Source organism: Carassius auratus, linkage group LG44F (genome assembly GCF_003368295.1).
Source record: "Carassius auratus strain Wakin linkage group LG44F, ASM336829v1, whole genome shotgun sequence".
Classification (NCBI taxonomy): Eukaryota; Metazoa; Chordata; class Actinopteri; order Cypriniformes; family Cyprinidae; genus Carassius; species Carassius auratus.
In genome coordinates, this window is record NC_039298.1 from 2,206,060 (window position 1) to 2,224,153 (window position 18,094).

Consider the following 18,094-nt stretch of genomic DNA (forward strand, 5'->3'; position numbering starts at 1 on the left):
ATATATATATATATATATATATATATATATATATATATATATATATATATATATATATATATATATATATATATATATAACATTGTAGTATATGGCATGATAATGGCCTACTACCTAAAAAGAAGGTTATATAAAGCACCATTTGACAAATGTGCTATGAAGCTTAAGTGCCATTAATGCCAAAAGAGGTTCCCCTATAACGAGCAAAACAACCACTGTTGAACACCATTTTTGTTGAAGAAATTGTAAACAATTAAGGTGCTTTATGGCACCTCTTATGGTTCTACATAGCACCATTTGACACAGATGCTGTACAGCACCTTTAAAGATAAGTGCTATATGGCACTTAAAGTGGTTCCCCTATGATTACGAGCCAAAGAACCACCTTTAGTGCTATTTAGCACCTTTTAAATGTTTCATTATTGTATAAGTATTATACATGAACTGTATACAGCTGCTGTATAGAGAACTGCTCAACTACAGTGAAGCCTGCTTAATTTAATTTCATGAAGCCTCATTTCACTGAGGATGTGTTGCCTCTTCTTAAAGATGTGTCCTTCCACTTCTCTAGAGATATCAGTCATGCTTACGGTTGTTTCCCACTGAAGGAAGGTAATTATAATAGATCATGGGCTCATTACAGACACCAGTGTGACCTTGTGAAACAGCACAGATCCACTGCCAGCAGGGACACTAAATATGAACCTCAGTTACATGTGCTCAAGATGTCATCTAGGATACTTTGGAGATGAAGCCTGTTATTTTAAGCCATAGAAATATAATGGATGTTCCCCTTGAGATGTCTGTGTGTTGCCCACCTAGGAGGAAATGCTAGACGACACATCACTCAAATCAAAGGCCAGCAGCATCTACAGGGGCTCGTTCTGGCAAACAGGTGATCACATGAAACTGAATGATCATATTTATAACTAAAGTACATGTCATCAACTTCTTTGCCTGAGGGACACATAAACAGGCAGACCCAAGGCATGGCAATGACGTGCAGTGTTTTGTGCACTTCTCAGGGAACCAGGGTTACACTTGTAACCAGAATGTTCCCTTTCGAATGGGAACTTTTGCTGCGTCTCATAAAAAGCCCACTGCACCATGCCGAGGGGACTGACTGCCAGATCAGCTGTGACAAGCTCTCGAATAAGGACTTTTTTAAGGAAAAAGAACCCAATTTAGATTTGAACCAGCAGAATTGTCAGTGACAATATTCCCTTCTACAGCCACTACCCAAGCTTCATGCCCTATGCAAAGATATTCCCGACTTAAAACCTTGCTCCCTTCTTTACCATGCCAGGCAATTCAGTGCCAATTCCAAGGCAGCTTCAATGCTGTCAGTGAGCTTCTTACTTAGGGGACCCCAATATCTGGGGGAGGCAGCTTCAACTTTGTTACTATAAGGGAGCTTCCTACCCATAGGCCCTTCTTTTCCCTTTCTTCCCAATGTCAGCCTGGTTCATCCACAATGTCTCTCTCAATGGCGACCGTCGCTGCCATCAATGTCTGTCTGTTTAGTGGCCCAGAGAGTGAGATCTGTGGTGTGGCGGAGCTCAGCCACAACCACAGGGGACAGACCCAGACCCGGTTTTTTTAGCAGATCAGCCTGGTATGGCTGTAACAGAGCCATCTTGTGTAAGGCGCCACTGGCCTGACAAACTGCTACATATGTCCTGCCATTCAATCAGGATGATATCCGTACGCACATATTCCTTGTACATTCACATCATTTGTGTGAGGAAACAAATGAATGGGGCCGTAATATGGTTCATAATCTCTCCACCCCAGACTCATGGAAACAGGGTTGTTATGTTCAGACAGAAAGACTTGACCAGAGTGCTGTCTGCTGGATCGGAGGATGTCAAAGAAAGAAACAAGGCTAATGACATGTACTCCAGGCGCACTTTTAAACTGACGGTCACACCGGTACTGACACCATGGACTGATGCTGACCAATGACACCTGATTTAAACACATACTTCAGACACCCGTCACACTGATGGTGTTACCCATAGTGTCTTGTCAGGTGTAGTGCAAGTTCCCATTCTAAAGGGAGTTCCCATTCAAATTGTATTTCAATTACCGTTTTTTTTTTATTGTGCTTTACATTTTTTATTTTGTTTTCAGTAATAATAATTAATTTAGAACAGTGGGAATGTCTAAAAAGACTAATATATATGTAGGGATGCACCGAAATGAAATTCTTGGCCGAAGCCGAATAATAATGAAATGCTTGGCCGAAGGCCGAATACCGAACGCGGTGTTTTGCATTTTTTCCATTTATTTTGCCAATCTGTCACCTTTTTCAGTCCTTCTGAGTTTGCAGGTATGGACATGAGATGCAGCACTAAACAGTATCTCACTGTTGGTGCGTGTGCATGGAGCAGACAAGTACCTGCAGAATAGTTGAAAATTTTATTGCAGTTTTCTGACAGTTGCTCATTTCAAAATGAACAATGTCTTCAAGATAATGAAATGGTTGAAACCCAGTGTAGGCCTACTATTTTACTACACTGAAAATAGTTCAGAATTTTCACAAAATACATATAAAATATAGGTAGTAACACTTTACAATGTTTGTTAACATTATTGCATTAACTAACAATGAGCAATACATTTGTTATGGTATTTATTAATCTTCGTTAATGTAAGATAATAAAAAATATTTAGTTCATGTTAGTATAAGTGCATTAACAATTTTAACAAATAGGCCTACCACTTTTGATACTTTTTAATTCAGAAATTACAAATGTGATACTTAATTTTAATGCTGTATTAGTAAATGTTAACATTAAGATTAATAAATGCTTTTAATAAGGGTTTTTCATTGTTAGTTAATGTTAAAAATAGAAACTACTTATAAAGTGTTACCATAATCCAAAATATAAATTAAAATCTTAAATTAATTTCCCATACAAGGAGCCTACCTGCGTGCCATCTGCGCCAGGTCAGGAAAGAGGCCTTGATTTGTCTTCCAAAATTCGAGAGGGTTATTGCTCCTGGGGATGGGGACTTCTGAGAGATACCCATCTACAGTGTTGAGAAAGTTCACTTTCTACATGAACTAGTTCAAAGTTCAATTCACAAATTTTAAAATGAACTAGTTCAGTTCATAGTTCAAACTACAACATTTTGAACTAAGTTCACTAAGTTCCAAAAATGAACTAGTTCATAGTTCTTTTTTTCCATATGTTGCTGCAAGCTATTATTTTTCACAATTATTGCCACAGCCCATATAGAATCACAGACAGCAATTATTTTATCAGTTTTAACAATGAAGCTATGCTCAGATTTCATCTTCATATAATATCCGATTTTGAATCCTTATCCAACCAGGGTTTACATTAGGATTGAGGGGAGAGCATTCCCCCATTGTTGCTTTAATGCTTTGTCTCCCATTCTCACTGACATTGTCATAAACATCATAAAAAATTATTTTAAATGATCATACACCTTCTTGCTACATGCTGCTGTCGCCTTTTTTTTTTTTTTGATGACGCGTCGCGCATGCGGCGGACGACTGTGCGCCACTGGTGGCTGGTGTTGCCAGATTGGGTGTTTTTTCGCTACATATTAAGACCCGTTTACGGTGTGTTTTAGCCGGGCTTTCGCCAGGAAGGCTCTATAGAAATCTGGCACCCTATTGAACGAAGTTAACCTGAGAGAGCGTGCCGTTCACAGACACCAGAATGAACGAGTTGACAGTAACGTTCATCAGGCAGTAATTACAGCACGTTCAGTTCACGTTCGCCCAAAATATGAACGAGTTCATGAACTATCGTTCAATGAACGCGTTCAGGCACAACACTGCCCATCTAACTGTTGAGCAGTCGAGCTTGTCCTCTGTCTTGCAAATGGGTTATTCTCTTGGAGGATCTCATCGAACATGTCAGACAGCGAGACTGTGCGCGGCTCATCTGTAGTACGAGCCAGTTTACTCTCTGAGCTGTTTTCATCTCCTGCGCTGTGCATCACCTGACAGTCTCCATCACCTAGCGGCTTTCCCAAATCCAGAACAATGTCTGCAAACGGCCGTTTTTGCATCTTTATCTGACACTTTTTAAAGTGTTTCCACACTGCTGACATGTTTGCTGCATAAAGCGCGCGCCTATCACTCTACGCGGGTTATTTGATTGCGTCATTAAAAACGTCATTGTTCGGCAAAATTTATTCGGCCTTTTTACTTATTCGGCCGAACACCGAAAGTGCTTTTTTTGGCTATTTTCGGCCGAATAATTTCGGTTGCCGAACATTCGGTGCATCCCTAGTATATATAATATATAGAAATATATATATATATATATATTACATTAAAGAGAATTTGGGATGAAATGGGCATGAAGACACACTGTAAATAATAGTAGGTCCTTAAATTTCCACATACACTGCATATTTTGACTATTTATTAATTTATATGAATGAAATTTGACCTGAACATTGCCTTTGCAATATTTAACTACTCCAAGATCAAGATAAAAAGGTGGATTTTTCTAGCAAAACTATATTTTGAGACCATTTTAATTGCATGCATACAAATTAACTGGGAAAGGAATAATCTAGATGGAGAAAAGAGATCAAACATCTTGAAAGTGGACTTTGGGATGTTGATGAGTGTTTAAATAGACACTGCATTGTGAATCTTCTGCACTAATTGGGTTGGATACTGTGGGCAGAAATTGAAGTGGTATTTTGCAGGCGAACTCCCCAAGCTCGGCCACGGTGAGCCCACAGTATCTGTGTCACCATGCCTTCGTTTATCAACATCCGCCGGCTTTTGCTGAGTAGTTTGTTTTTGCTGTGTGCCCCATATATCACCTGTCAGGTCTAATGGGGGGCAGTGAGGAGGACATATGGATGCACAGCATTCCCTCGAGCCTCTCCTTTCCTCCTCCAACCAGAGTACAGATGAATCCTCTTACAGTGAAAACCATACAGCACTGAGGGAAAACTTGAGGTTAATTGATCTCCATGTGGGTTACTAACATTGAATTGTATTGTTTAAATATTCACAGTTAAACACATCCAAAGAAACAGAATGAAGCAAGTTCTTAATTGTACAGATAAGATGGCTATTTATTAGCAACAACAAAAAAACATGTGGGGGATAAAACATTACCGGCATGGGAACAGGGAAGGTACACAATGACAAACAAAAGACAATAAACTGGCACAGGACTGCAAATACAAGGAGAATAAATAGGAAGCAAAAAAGGCAGGTACCAAGGGAGGACAGGTGGGGCCAATGAACCAATAATCAAATTACAAAAAGGGTGGGGTCAAGACAATAGACATGAGAGCACATGGCACACAGAAACAAACAAAACAAAAGCCATGTGTCCGACGCAAAACCAAAACACAAGCACATGGCCAGCAAGACAATCACAAGCCATGTGCTTGAACAAAACAAGATAGGAACATGCAGCTAATGAGAACACTCACAAGCCGTAACAAGAAAGCACTCAGCCAGTGAAAAACACAAGCTACGTGCTACACAGCACAAGACAAAATATTATATGAAAGCCATTAAAGTCTGCATTAACCGGAAGTTGCAAACGACTTTTCTCCAGTGTTGTGACGTATTTCTGAGAGAAACAGAATACTAAATGAGGAAAAATAGTGGGCGTGGCTTTATTTTCCAACTAACACCTTCATTTTCTGTTTCATTCAGAAATGGAGGCTCATCAGTGACCTATTCTGTTATCCCTCCTTCCTCGAAATGTAAAAATTCGAGCCATCTGGACCATAACAAGGGAATTTTAGGAAATGGAAAAAATGTTTTGTGAGTCCCACAACCAAAAATGCACCTCCTCACCATCTCTCCTTTCACACTCTGTCAATGCTCGCAAACACACAGGCAGCCCGTCTACTGTCAGTTAGAGGAGCGAGGGTACGGATGCTCAGCAGACACCCAAACCGTCAAACCTACGTCACCAGGGAAGGTCCTCCAATGCAGAGGGGAGGGGCATTTTCAGATTTTAATGAAAGATTACAAAGCCAAATTTTTTTTTGTGTGGATTGATTTGCATGAATTCATTTGTTCACCACAAAACTATATATTTAGGCAAACAAAGTAAATATGGTCAACTTTGATTTCAGTTGGACTTTAAAAACATGAACATGGAGTGGGGAAGAGGTTAGGATTATGCAATCAGGTAGCAACTTCAAAGAAGGGGGTAATAATTTGGCAGGGGGTCAATATTCAGCACAACATAAAGCCAGATCAGCTGGCTAGCCAGGTAAATTTCAGTTTAGTTTGCACCAATCCTGGGTTTTAGTTAGCATGAAAGTGGCTTGGCTTTAAGCTGCGTTCATTGCAGACGGCGAGTGGTGGTCAGGTTTGTTTGGTGTCTTGCACTCGTTGGTGGAGTTTTGCCTCAGGGCAGTCAGGACTGTTGCCACAAGTTAGAGCTCTGATTGGATGTTCAATTAAGTGAAAGAGTCAGTGCCCGAGAATTAAAGCGAAAGTGATGAAAACAAGCAAATGACGGCGGTACAGACAGAAGGCTGTTTAAATGTTACGTGGTCTTTCCCAATCATTCAAATACGCAAATGTTTCATAACAACATGAGACACATAAATGATTAAAGTTATCAACATTACTGATATTCAAAATGGTAACCAAGAGCAGCTTTACATTTCGTATATCTGTGTTTGTCTCGTATATCTTTGTTTCGGTTTCTCCTTTTGAATGATGAATATATACTTTTGATAGCTGCTGATACGGACAGTTAATTCCTCTCATGCATGCATAGAAAGCACATGTTAGTTTGCCGGCTTTCATCGCCGCTAGTTCTTTGAAGTCAGCTTGGTGTGTCCTGGACTTAAACTGAAATTGGTCTAATCAGATGTGAGCAAAGTTTTTATTTGAAATTAATGTTAATATATACAGATCATATGTTACATAAATAAGCTGTAGAATCAATAGATAATACTTCAAATAGGACTACATGATTTTACAAGTCTCTATCACCACTCAACTGAGACTGCTCTGCTCTCGGTTACTGAAGCCCTACGACTAGCAAGAGCAGCTTCAAAATCCTCGGTACTCATCTTACTGGACCTGTCTGCTGCTTTTGACACTGTTAATCACCAGATTCTCCTGTCCACCCTCAGAAAGATGGGGATCTCTGGAACTGCTCTCCTGTGGGTTAAGTCCTACCTCTCTGACAAATCCTTCAGTGTGTCTTGGAGGGGTGATGTTTCAAAGTCACAGCACCTTGCTACTGGGGTTCCTCAAGGCTCAGTACTTGGACCACTTCTCTTCTCCATCTACATGACATCTTTAGGATCTGTCATTCAGAAGCATGGCTTTTCTTATCACTGCTATGCTGATGACACCCAACTCTACTTCTCATTCCAGCCTGATGACCCGACGGTAGCTGCTCGCATTTCAGCCTGTCTGAGTAACATTTCTAGCTGGATGAATGACCATCACCTTCAGCTTAACCTTACAAAGACAGAACTCCTGGTGATTCCAGCTAACCCATTGATTCATCACAACTTCTCTATACAGCTGGGCTCGTCAACCATAACTCCTTCGAGGACAGCCAGAAACCTAGGAGTTGTGATGGATCATCAATTAAGCTTCACTGACCACATTGCTACAACGACCCGGTCCTGCAGATTTGCCTTATACAACATTAGGAAGATTAGACCCTTCCTGTCAGAGCAAGCAACCCAACTTCTTGTCCAAGCTCTTGTTCTCTCCAGACTGGACTATTGTAATGCTCTCCTGGCGGGCCTTCCTGCATGTACTGTCAAGCCTCTGCAAATGATCCAGAATGCAGCAGCGTGGGTTGTCTTCAATGAGCCAAAAAAAGCTCATGTTACTCCTCTCCTCATCAGGTTACACTGGCTACCAGTAGCCGCTCGCATCAAATTTAAGGTACTGATCTTGCCTACAAGACGACCACCGGCACAGCACCAACATACCTAAACTTACTGGTTAAATCCTTTGTGCCCTCCAGAAGTTTGCGCTCTGCAAGTGAACGAAGCCTTGTGGTGCCATCCCAAAGAAATTCAAAATCACTCTCACGGACCTTTTTCCTGGACTGAGCCCAGCTGGTGGAATGACCTCCCAATCTCAATTCGTACAGCTGAGACTTTACTCATTTTCAAGAAACATCTAAAGACTCATCTTTTTCGCCTGCACTTAACCTACTAACACCAGTACTTTTCCTTTTCTTGTCTTTTCATTTAATAAAAAAAAAAAAAATACCTGGCTATGCGTTCTATACTAGACTAACTGAGACTTGTCATGGCACTTGTATACTGTTGTTGTTCTCTTGTTGACCTGACTGCTTCTATTGTTCCCATTTGTAAGTCGCTTTGGAAAAAAGCGTCTGCTAAATGATTAAATGTAAATGTATCACTCACTTTATATAAGGAGTTTCACTTGTGACTGCTCTGATAAAGCAAACATTTTTATTTTATTTTCCCTTTCATGAAAAATGCATTTAAATTCATATTCTTCAATCTCTTGACCTTTCCCAAAAACCTTTAACTAAGGCTCATGATTGGCTGTTCACCAGTGATGTCACACATTCATGTGCACATGCTCCACAAACTTTGATGTAAGCCTGAGTTGACAAAGAAAGTTAATGATCAGCATCAAAGTCGGACTGGAGTTTGGTTTAGTCAACTCAAATTCTGAATTTGTTCATCTACCATCATGGTACAGGCGCCAGGGCTCTGTCACAAATAAACTAGAGCGATGTGACAGAACCCTAACACCGTTAAATTGTGTTGAGGGCCGTTAAAATTGCTATTCACATAATATCTCAACCTCTGACAGAAATCTTTTGGGATTTTATATTCATTAAAGGAATAGTTCTCACCAAAATGTGCTGATCAAACCTTTTTTGACCCCAGTACATACAAGATATAGTTGAGTTTGTTTGTAAAAATGTGCATTTCATCTTTTTCTCAGCAACAGATCCTCAGCAGTGAATGGGTCCAAAGAGCTGATAAAAACATCCCAATAATCCACAAGTAATCCACACCACTCCAGCCCATCACTTAACATTTTATGTGAAAAATAAAATGAAAAAGCTCTGTGTTTGTAAGAAACAAATCAATCATTAAGTTATTTTAACTCCAACCTCCATCCATTGGTGAGCAAGTGATGGAATGCTGCATTTCTCTAAATTTGTTCCCATGAAAAAAAAAAAATCTATATATTCTACATCTTGCATTCGGCAAATTTTCATTTTTTGGGTGGACCATTCCTTTAAAGTAAATGCATTCATGCATTAGTTTATTATCTTTTCTGCATAAACTATTTTAATAATAATAATAATAATTATGATTATTAAAGCAGTATTTATCGTGATTGCATAAGTAGTAGTAATCAATATTTTGTTAAAATGTTTGTTTTTGATTTATTCATTTACAGGAACCTTGTTCTAAATTGTAGCTCATAATGTGGCAACAGTACACATTTTAAATTTATCTTCTTTTGATAGTCATTGATGGTCATTATTTTAATTTATATTCCCTGTGTATTTAAATAAACAAGCACGCGTGTTTATGTTACCTGTTTCGCAGAACGACTCGTACAAACTAAGAATGAAACATTAACATGCTAAATGACTTTTATATCCATACATCTGTATATTCGTGTCAAACATGTCGTCTCACAAAGCTTATTATTGTCATTTTACAGCGTGATATTTACCATCGTTGAAGTGTGAGGTCTGCAGTGCCCGAAGGTATCCCGGGAACGCGCCGCTCGCGTCGCCCGCGCGCTGCACATCCAGGAAGCGGAACGAATGAAGTTCATTTCTCACAGCTGGTGATGGCGGATGCTGTCGAAATAGAGACCATGAAGAATTATAACATAGCGTTTGAGAGGATAGACCCGAGCATTAGCCGCTACCCCTACTGTATTGTATGGACGCCAATCCCCGTGCTATCGTGAGTGATTCTCGCCTCCGCCGAGGCTTTGGCTTCATGTTGATGTTTTGAAATCGATTCAGTCCCGTAAGAAAGAGGTCTGTGTTTATGATGGATGCATTACACCACACATTACACCAGCTAGCGTCGCGTCGCGTCGCGTCATCGAGCGATTGCGGTTGCAGCGACCAGGTATGTCGCGTCGCCTTGCGTTGCGTTAACAGCGCAGTAAAAAGGTCCATTAAAGATTAAATGATTTCCTGATAAGAAAAACCTGGTCGCTGTGTTAAAACGGTAGTTCCCAGAAGGAAATAAAATTCTGATATCATTTACTCGTTTCCATGTTGTTACAAACCTGTATGACGTCATTCATTGGAACACAAATTCAAATATTAGAACACCGAAGACACGCTCTTAGAATTATTAAAGGCTTTGTAATATTAAATTAAAATAAAGTGGGAGAAAACGGGTCAAACAGGGGTGTAATACAATTAACTCGGTTTCAATGTGATTATCATTGATAATAATAATAAAAAAAAAACCTGCTGTAACAAATCGTGACACCAAATATTTGAATGTACAAGGATTGCATTGTCATGGATAACCTGAAAATATGAGCAAATTTTTACTTAACATTTCTAAGCATGTAAAAGTCATGAAAATTAATAAAATCCTAAACATTTCTGTAGTCATTTCATGATATATTAGCTAAAAACTGCTCTTTGTGCATGTACATTTTATCCGTCCCTATCCTTAACCCTGATCCAGTAAACATGAGAAGAAATCTTTTAAGACACCAAGAATTATGAAGATGACAATAACGATAACTATTGTTAACTGAAAGAGATTCCAGCAACACTGTTCCTCTGTGTCATTACATTGTTATTATAGATGTGGTTAAAGTGATTACAATGTTTTCTCTTCTCTTTAGTGTGGAATTACAGTGGTGCTTTTATTTAAATAGATGTAGATGTATGGTGCTGAATGATAACCCTATTAATACTGTGGTATTTACGCCTGGGTATTTTAAAGAATACCATAGTAATACTTTGAAAATTGTAGTACCATGGTACCTTTTAATATTCTACTTTTAAGTTAAACCATTGTGACTGGACAACATTTTGTAATGCATATCAGTAATTCTATAATTTATGACCATTATTTGCAAACAGGATCCCTTTGATTGAATCTTTGATGCATTTGTCCTGGGATGGAGCTAGAGTTCACTAACATCACCCATATGATCTGGTCTCAGGATCCAAACTCTTTCTGATAATCACATATGCTGGGATGAATCTGATTATAGCTGATCTTAGACCAGTCTCCTGGTGTCTTCCACTGCAGATTGTCTCAGTGTGAGAGTTCCTCGCCCCATGTTGTCTTCTTCTCCTGTATTTGGGTCATTGGCTCGCTCTGTTGGACACTTGGTGATAAATATGCACACAGGAGCATATCTGGGGTGCCGGCGTATGCCCTACTCCACTTCACACACTCCACTGGGGCTGTTTTATCCAGGAGATTCATACTGTTATTCATACTGCGCCCCTGAGAGCTCAGCTGCTAATCATTTTTTAATCATTTTGGCAGGAATTTTGGTCTAATCCGCTTCCTTATCTGGTTGTCCTTTGGAATGCCGATTTCAAAGCCAAAATAACATGAATATGAATCAGCACGGGAAGCTGGATTTTGGCCAGGTGTATGATATTGAAAAGGGCATTCTCCAGCATCAGGCCTTGTGTATTTCCCTGCTTGTGAACAATTTAAAATTATAGTTTTTTTGGGGTTTATTTATTTATTTTTAGCAATTTCCTCTGGCCTTTTTAATGCTGATGCAGTAAGTGAGGGATAATGTTCTGTCTGTTATCATAAAGTGTAAGGTTTTATTTTACGTTATGCTTGGCTGTGCTCAAAAAAAAATATCTGGGCTTAAATTGAAGATTTATGTATTTGAATGGCGTATAAAATTCCCATTCATTTGGATTACACAAGTTTCCACATGAATAAAAGAATAGACCTAATGTTTTTATTTGTCAATCAGGTAAGATTTCTGTAATAGTGCTAATAAACTGAATGTGTTATCCATACAAAATAACCATGCTTATGCTAATAGCTATTAATTGTTTATTTCTTTCAGATGGCTGTTTCCATTCATTGGCCACATGGGCATCTGCACCTCCTCTGGAGTGATCCGGGATTTTGCAGGTCCATACTTTGTCTCAGTAAGTACATGCATTATTGTAACCAAGCAAAATGGGAATGTTTGGGAATGTTTCCAAACCGTGCAGGTTTAAATCTGTCATTGGATGGTTTGGATCTCTTTCAACCTGGCAACAATGAGCTTGTTAGAAGCCCATGGAGGCTTGTTACTGTGAGACTCCTGAGTTGTGTTATAAATGACCTGTGTTATGTAGACTGGGCTGGACATTCCTCCTGTCTGACCTCAATGTCAAACCTTTAATACTGGTTTCACTTAAGAACGTTCCTCTAGATCTAAAAGGTCTCTATAACTTGGTGCGAACTTCTGTTCATTAGCAATGGATCTTTTTTACTAGAAATCACTGGAAAGTTCTTCCTTGGTGACCCTGTACGAGCACATCCTGTTATTTCCAAAAGAAAATCTATACCTGTGCAAAAAAGCAGAGGAGGACGGGTGGTGAAAGCTACACCTCATTCAGCTCTCTGGACAAGTAATTGTGTTCTCAGCCGCTTCCAGTGTTCTGGAGATCTTCTTGTTAAAAATGCATGACAGTATCCACGAGTTCACAGTCCGGGCAACTCTAGCTCATAATGCACCAGGTATTAAATGGAGGATCCAACTGCTTGTTCATAAGAATCCTGTACAAATTCAGACAAGCTGTTTAAACAAAAGCAAAGTTATCATGGTACAAAAGCTCCACAGCAGTTCTCTTCAGGTTCAGACATTATCCTTTAAACAGATCTCTGTCAGACAGGAGCAGAAGTGAAATGTGTTGGGTAGAGCGGGGCCGGTAACGTGAGAGGATGGGGTTATGGGGTCAGCACACTCTCAAGTGCACCACAATCTGCTTCTGACAGCGACTGCAACACGTCTCACATGTGCACTGAGCAGAGCGCTCTGGGTTGAGGTCAGTTCAGTTTAAGGGTTTTGGGAAATCCTTGATAATAGACTTGTATCTGCAGTGGATTATTATTTACATTTGCACTTGCAAAGTGTTTGTGTTTTGGTTGTTGCCAAGGTGTTACCATAGACAATAAAAGAAATGGACACAGCGACCCCATTGGATTCAACAGAGACAGGTGAATTCAATCATGATATGTAAAAATTGATAGCCTGAATGCACTGTAAGTCGCTTTGGATAAAAGCGTCTGCTAAATGCATAAATGTAATTTAATTTAATTTAATTAGAAGCACGCACTTCCTGGGGGTCGAGCATACTGCGCAGACTCAAACTGAGCTTGATCACGTAGATGTCACGTGAGCACGCTGTGCCAAGAGAAATCGGAATCACCCACCGAATCTTGCAGACGTTGTTGAATAAGTTTGTCCCATTGCTTTTATGGACTCTCTATGGGCTTCTCCCTTGACTTCATGCCTTCACGTCCCCCTGATTGCCTCATAGACAGTAAAAGATTGCCTGCGAGCTTCTCCTCCTGTCCATATGGTCATTTCTCTACTGTGCGACAGAGAGTCGCAGATTTTGATGCAATCGTTAGCCTATATTTACAAAAACTGCTTCTATGAGGCCACAACGTAAGATAGAAGGTAATGGGCCCTTTTATACATTTTCGTGTTTCTTTAGAAATAATAAATGGACAATTGGAGTCTTTAAACGCCTCAGATGTAAAGTTATTCCCTGTCAAAGTGACGCCAAAATGAATGGAAGTCAATGGAATGCTAACAGCAGGAGGGGGTCCGCTAGCCAATGACAGCGCCCAGGGGTGCTTGAATAAAATATGAAACCCTGCCCCCCTGGGTGTTACTAGCGATTTCTTACTGATCCATGTGAACTAAACAAAAAAATCATTGTCATTCCAAACCTACGGAGCCCTAAAAGGGACGTGGTGGTGGTAAAAATATGGGGCGAGAGGAATTTTTTTTTTTTTTTCAAATCTCAAATATTCTTGAGTCCAAGTTCAGAATAAACCTCTATGAACCGCACCAATGTGAATGTACAGAGGTGTATGAAGCACTGTAAAGGAGCCTCAACAGAAAGTGTTTGTCGGAAATCAACTTTCACAAGAGAATGCAAATATCTTTGCGAACAAAACAATCTTTGAGGGAAACAAAAAAAAAAATCCTCCCACCCCATATGTTTTCCACCACCATGTCCCTTTTGGGGCACTGTACAAATCTGCATGAGAGTAGATATGTTGAGAAATGTCTCTGTTTTTTGGGGGGAGGGGTTGGGCGTCCATACAAGTGGAAATCGCTGGTCACCTTTTGGTAACCAGCATTCTTCAAAACATCAACGATTGCATTATAAAAGATTTAAAAAAGAAACATATACATGGCTCAATCATTCACAATAAGATCTATAATATGTATTTAGAAAGTAGATTTTAAATGAGCTGTCCTCAGAAAAATGTTGTGGAAGTCGATGGCTATCAGCAAATGTTTGGTTACCAGCATTCTTCAGAATGTCGTCTTTTGAGATCTACAGACGAAAGAAAGTCAGGCTGAGTAAATTATGAAAGAATTGTTATTTTTGGGTGAACTTCCCCTTTAAGTAGTTGTTTTCCAGTTTATTTAATATACTTAATACAATATACATATTCTTGAGAAGCAACACTGCATAAGACTGCATTCACTTAATGCTCTGGCATTAGAATTTATGAACTTGTTTTGAACTAATTTTAAGTGTAAACAAGTAAAAAAAAGCAAGGTATCTGTTTAAAATATGTCCAATGAATACTGCTAAAAAATATTTTGCTAGCAATATTTCTGAGAGGATTGAGAGGACTGAACCTGAGGCGCTTGTATGTGCTCTTGTGCTGCTGTCAGGCAATTAGTGCTGTCATCATGATGTCATCATGAGTGCTACAGTCATTAGTCACATGACCTGGCAGCAGAACTGAGCCACCATGAGCTAAGATGGACTAAATCTTTGCACATACTTGAGATGAGTGACAGCTCATGGATAGCTGCAGGTAACATAGACCACCCAGAGTTATTGGCTCCCACAGAGAGAGAGGTGTGCGTTCACAATGATATCTGACATCGTACACATACAGAGTTTACGTGTCTGTTTCTCTGTTCTTGCAGGAGGACAACATGGCGTTTGGAAGACCGACGAAGTGAGTCAGTGCTGTGGTTTTTTGTTGATCTGGATGATAAAAACTGAGCGATGCCACAGTGTTTACTTTAATTAATGATTTATAACTGTCTCTATATTAAGCTGGGGTACTATAAAGTATGCACTTGTCAAAGAAATTACAGATGTCATGTCACCTTTAACGTGTAAAACCTGACATGTGGAGAAAAAAAAAACACACATATATATATATATATATATATATATATATATATATATATATATATATATATATATATATATATATATATATATATATATATATATACAAACCCGATTCCAAAAAAGTTGGGACACTGTAAAAACTGTGAATAAAAACAGAATGCAATGATGAATTTTATTCAGAATACAACATAGATGACATATCAAATTTTTAAACTGAGAAAATGTATAATTTTAAGGGAAAAATAAGTTAATTTTACATTTCATTGCATCAACACATCTCAAAAAAGTTTGGACAAGTCCATGTTTACCACTGTGTGACATCCCCTCTTGTTTTTATATCAGTCTGCAAACGTCTGGGGACTGAGGAGACAAGTTTAGGAATAGCAATGTTGTCCCATTCTTGTCTAAAGCCGGCTTCTAGTTGCTCAACTGTCTTAGGTCTTCTTCCTCTTCCTCTTTATGATGCGCAAATGTTTTCTCTGGGTGAAAGATCTGGACTGCAGGCTGGCCATTTCAGTATCTGGATCCTTCTTCTACGCAGCCATGATGTTATAACTGATGCAGTATGTGGTCTGGCATTGTCATGTTGGAAAATGCAAGGTTTTCCCTGAAAGAGACGAGGTCTGGATGGGAGCATATGTTGTTCAAGAACTTGGATATACTTTTCAGCATTGATGGTGTCTTTCCAGATGTGTAAGCTGCCCATGCCACACACACTCATGCGACCCCATACCATCAGAGATGCAGGCTTCTGAACTGAGTGCTGATAACAACTTGTGTTTTCCTTGTCCTCTTTAGTCCGGATAACATGGCAGCCCAGTTTTCCAAAAAGAACTTCATATTGTGATTCCTCTGACCACAGAACAGTTTTCCAGTTTGCCACAGTCCATTTTAAATGAGCCTTGGGCCTGAGAAAACACCTGCGCTTCTGGATCATGTTTAGATATGGCTTCTTTTTTTGACCAACGGCGAATGCTACGGTGGATTGTGTTCACCAACAATGTTTTCTGGAAGTATTCCTGAGCCCATGTTGTGATTTCCATTACTGTATCATTCCTGTATGTGACGCAGTGCCGTCTAAAGTCCCGAAGATCACGGGAATCCAGTATGATTTTTTGGAATCGGGTTTGTATATTCACGTCAGGTTTTAAAGGTGACATTTGTAATGTCAAGTTTGCATACGTGTTTTATGTTTCGTATCATATTTGATAAATCAGGCTTTTATGGCTCATATAGTGTGATATAGTGAGAATGTGGAGCTCATACACGAAGTGGAAAAAAACACCTTGATTTTATTCAGAAGCCCAAACTGAGAAAAAAGACATGATTTGGTGCAGTTGTTGATGTTTATATGGCCAGAAATTATGAAATTCTGATTCTGTTTGTAATGTAAATCAATGAGATCTCTTAAACAATATTACAAACATAAAATGCATATAGTAAATATCAGTTGTCACTCTATATCTCCCAATAATATGTGTTAGTAAGATGAGACGTAAATGCTTAGTTTTATGATTAAAGCTCTGTAGTTCGTATTTTGGGGGCAATATAAATAATGCAATGCAATACAATGATGATTGAGAGAAATATAAATAAATGTTCTTCTGGGCCTGATCATATTTCAAATAAAAGACTGTGTTATATTTAATACTCAATTTTGTTTTATTATTCATGAATGGATAATCATTTTAACCTTAGTTGCTATGTTCCAGATATCTTGAAATATTACTAACAATATAAAAGTTATTCTTACGTCAACTTTATAAAAGTAAAGATTTCACTGAAAAAGTACATGTGAACCATGACTTGAAAGTGGTTATATTAAAATGTCTCAATCTAAAATTCCTAAAACTATCAATCAGATCACAATAGGCATGTAGTAGATTGTGTTAAATGGGTTTTTCAGATCAGGTCTTACTTGTGTTAATCATTTTTATGCTTTAGAATTTGCATATCAAATATTATACAGCAGACTTTATAGGGTTAATGTCCTCCAACAGTGGTTATAAAAGAAATCACTTGGCCTGTTGAACTGCGTTGTGTGCTATTCATGATGCACGTCCTTCACACTCATTGCATATGTGCTTGCAGTGATATGTATCTGCTTTATTCCCAGGTACTGGATGTTAGACGTCAGTAAAGTGTATGCCAGTGGATCTAATGCGTGGGACACTGCAGTTCACAACGCATCAGAAGAGTACAAACAGAGAATGGTAACACGTGTTTCTTCCCTATTTAGAAAATCAAAACTGTAAATCTTTTTTCTCTTTATAATATAAAAATATATATATATTTCTATAAGCATGCATACAGGTGAACTGAATATATTAAAGACATGTCACTCATGTTGTTTTGAATGGGGAGAAAATGCAACACTATATGGCTGCTCTACCGAAGGAAACCCCGCCTTCTAAATAAAAGAGCCAATCAGTAATCAGTCAACCCGTCACTGATTAGAAGCGTCCCAGTTGCTATAAAACAATCAGCGTTCAGAGACATACGCTTAGGGGGCGATCCGGTTTTGTGGCTTCGACACGGAACATGGCGGAAACCTCAGCAGGTGGACGGAAAGGATCGGCGGCAAGGCACAACTGCTCCGCGAATGGAACAGAGAGGTTTGAGTGGGGGGATAGTGAAGGAAGTATGGATGTAGGAAGCGAAGAGGAAAATGGTGGATATTTAGGGAACCGGTGGAATGAAGTTAGAAATAGTAGAGGAGAAAAACGGAAGAAAAGGAG

The 18,094-nt window shown here is 39.1% G+C and overlaps 1 protein-coding gene across 1 annotated transcript in view; it reads left to right on the forward strand.

Moving 5' to 3' along the window:
• The first annotated feature begins 9,688 nt into the window (after nucleotides 1-9,688).
• Nucleotides 9,689-18,094, forward strand: part of LOC113068308 (transmembrane protein 222) — a 35,311-nt gene continuing 26,905 nt past the window's right edge. The window contains exons 1-4 of the mRNA XM_026241008.1: nucleotides 9,689-9,921; nucleotides 12,035-12,119; nucleotides 15,143-15,174; nucleotides 17,473-17,569. Of these exons, the coding sequence (XP_026096793.1) occupies nucleotides 9,803-9,921; nucleotides 12,035-12,119; nucleotides 15,143-15,174; nucleotides 17,473-17,569 (333 nt within the window). The 5' untranslated portion in view covers nucleotides 9,689-9,802. The remainder of the gene's footprint in view (nucleotides 9,922-12,034; nucleotides 12,120-15,142; nucleotides 15,175-17,472; nucleotides 17,570-18,094) is intronic.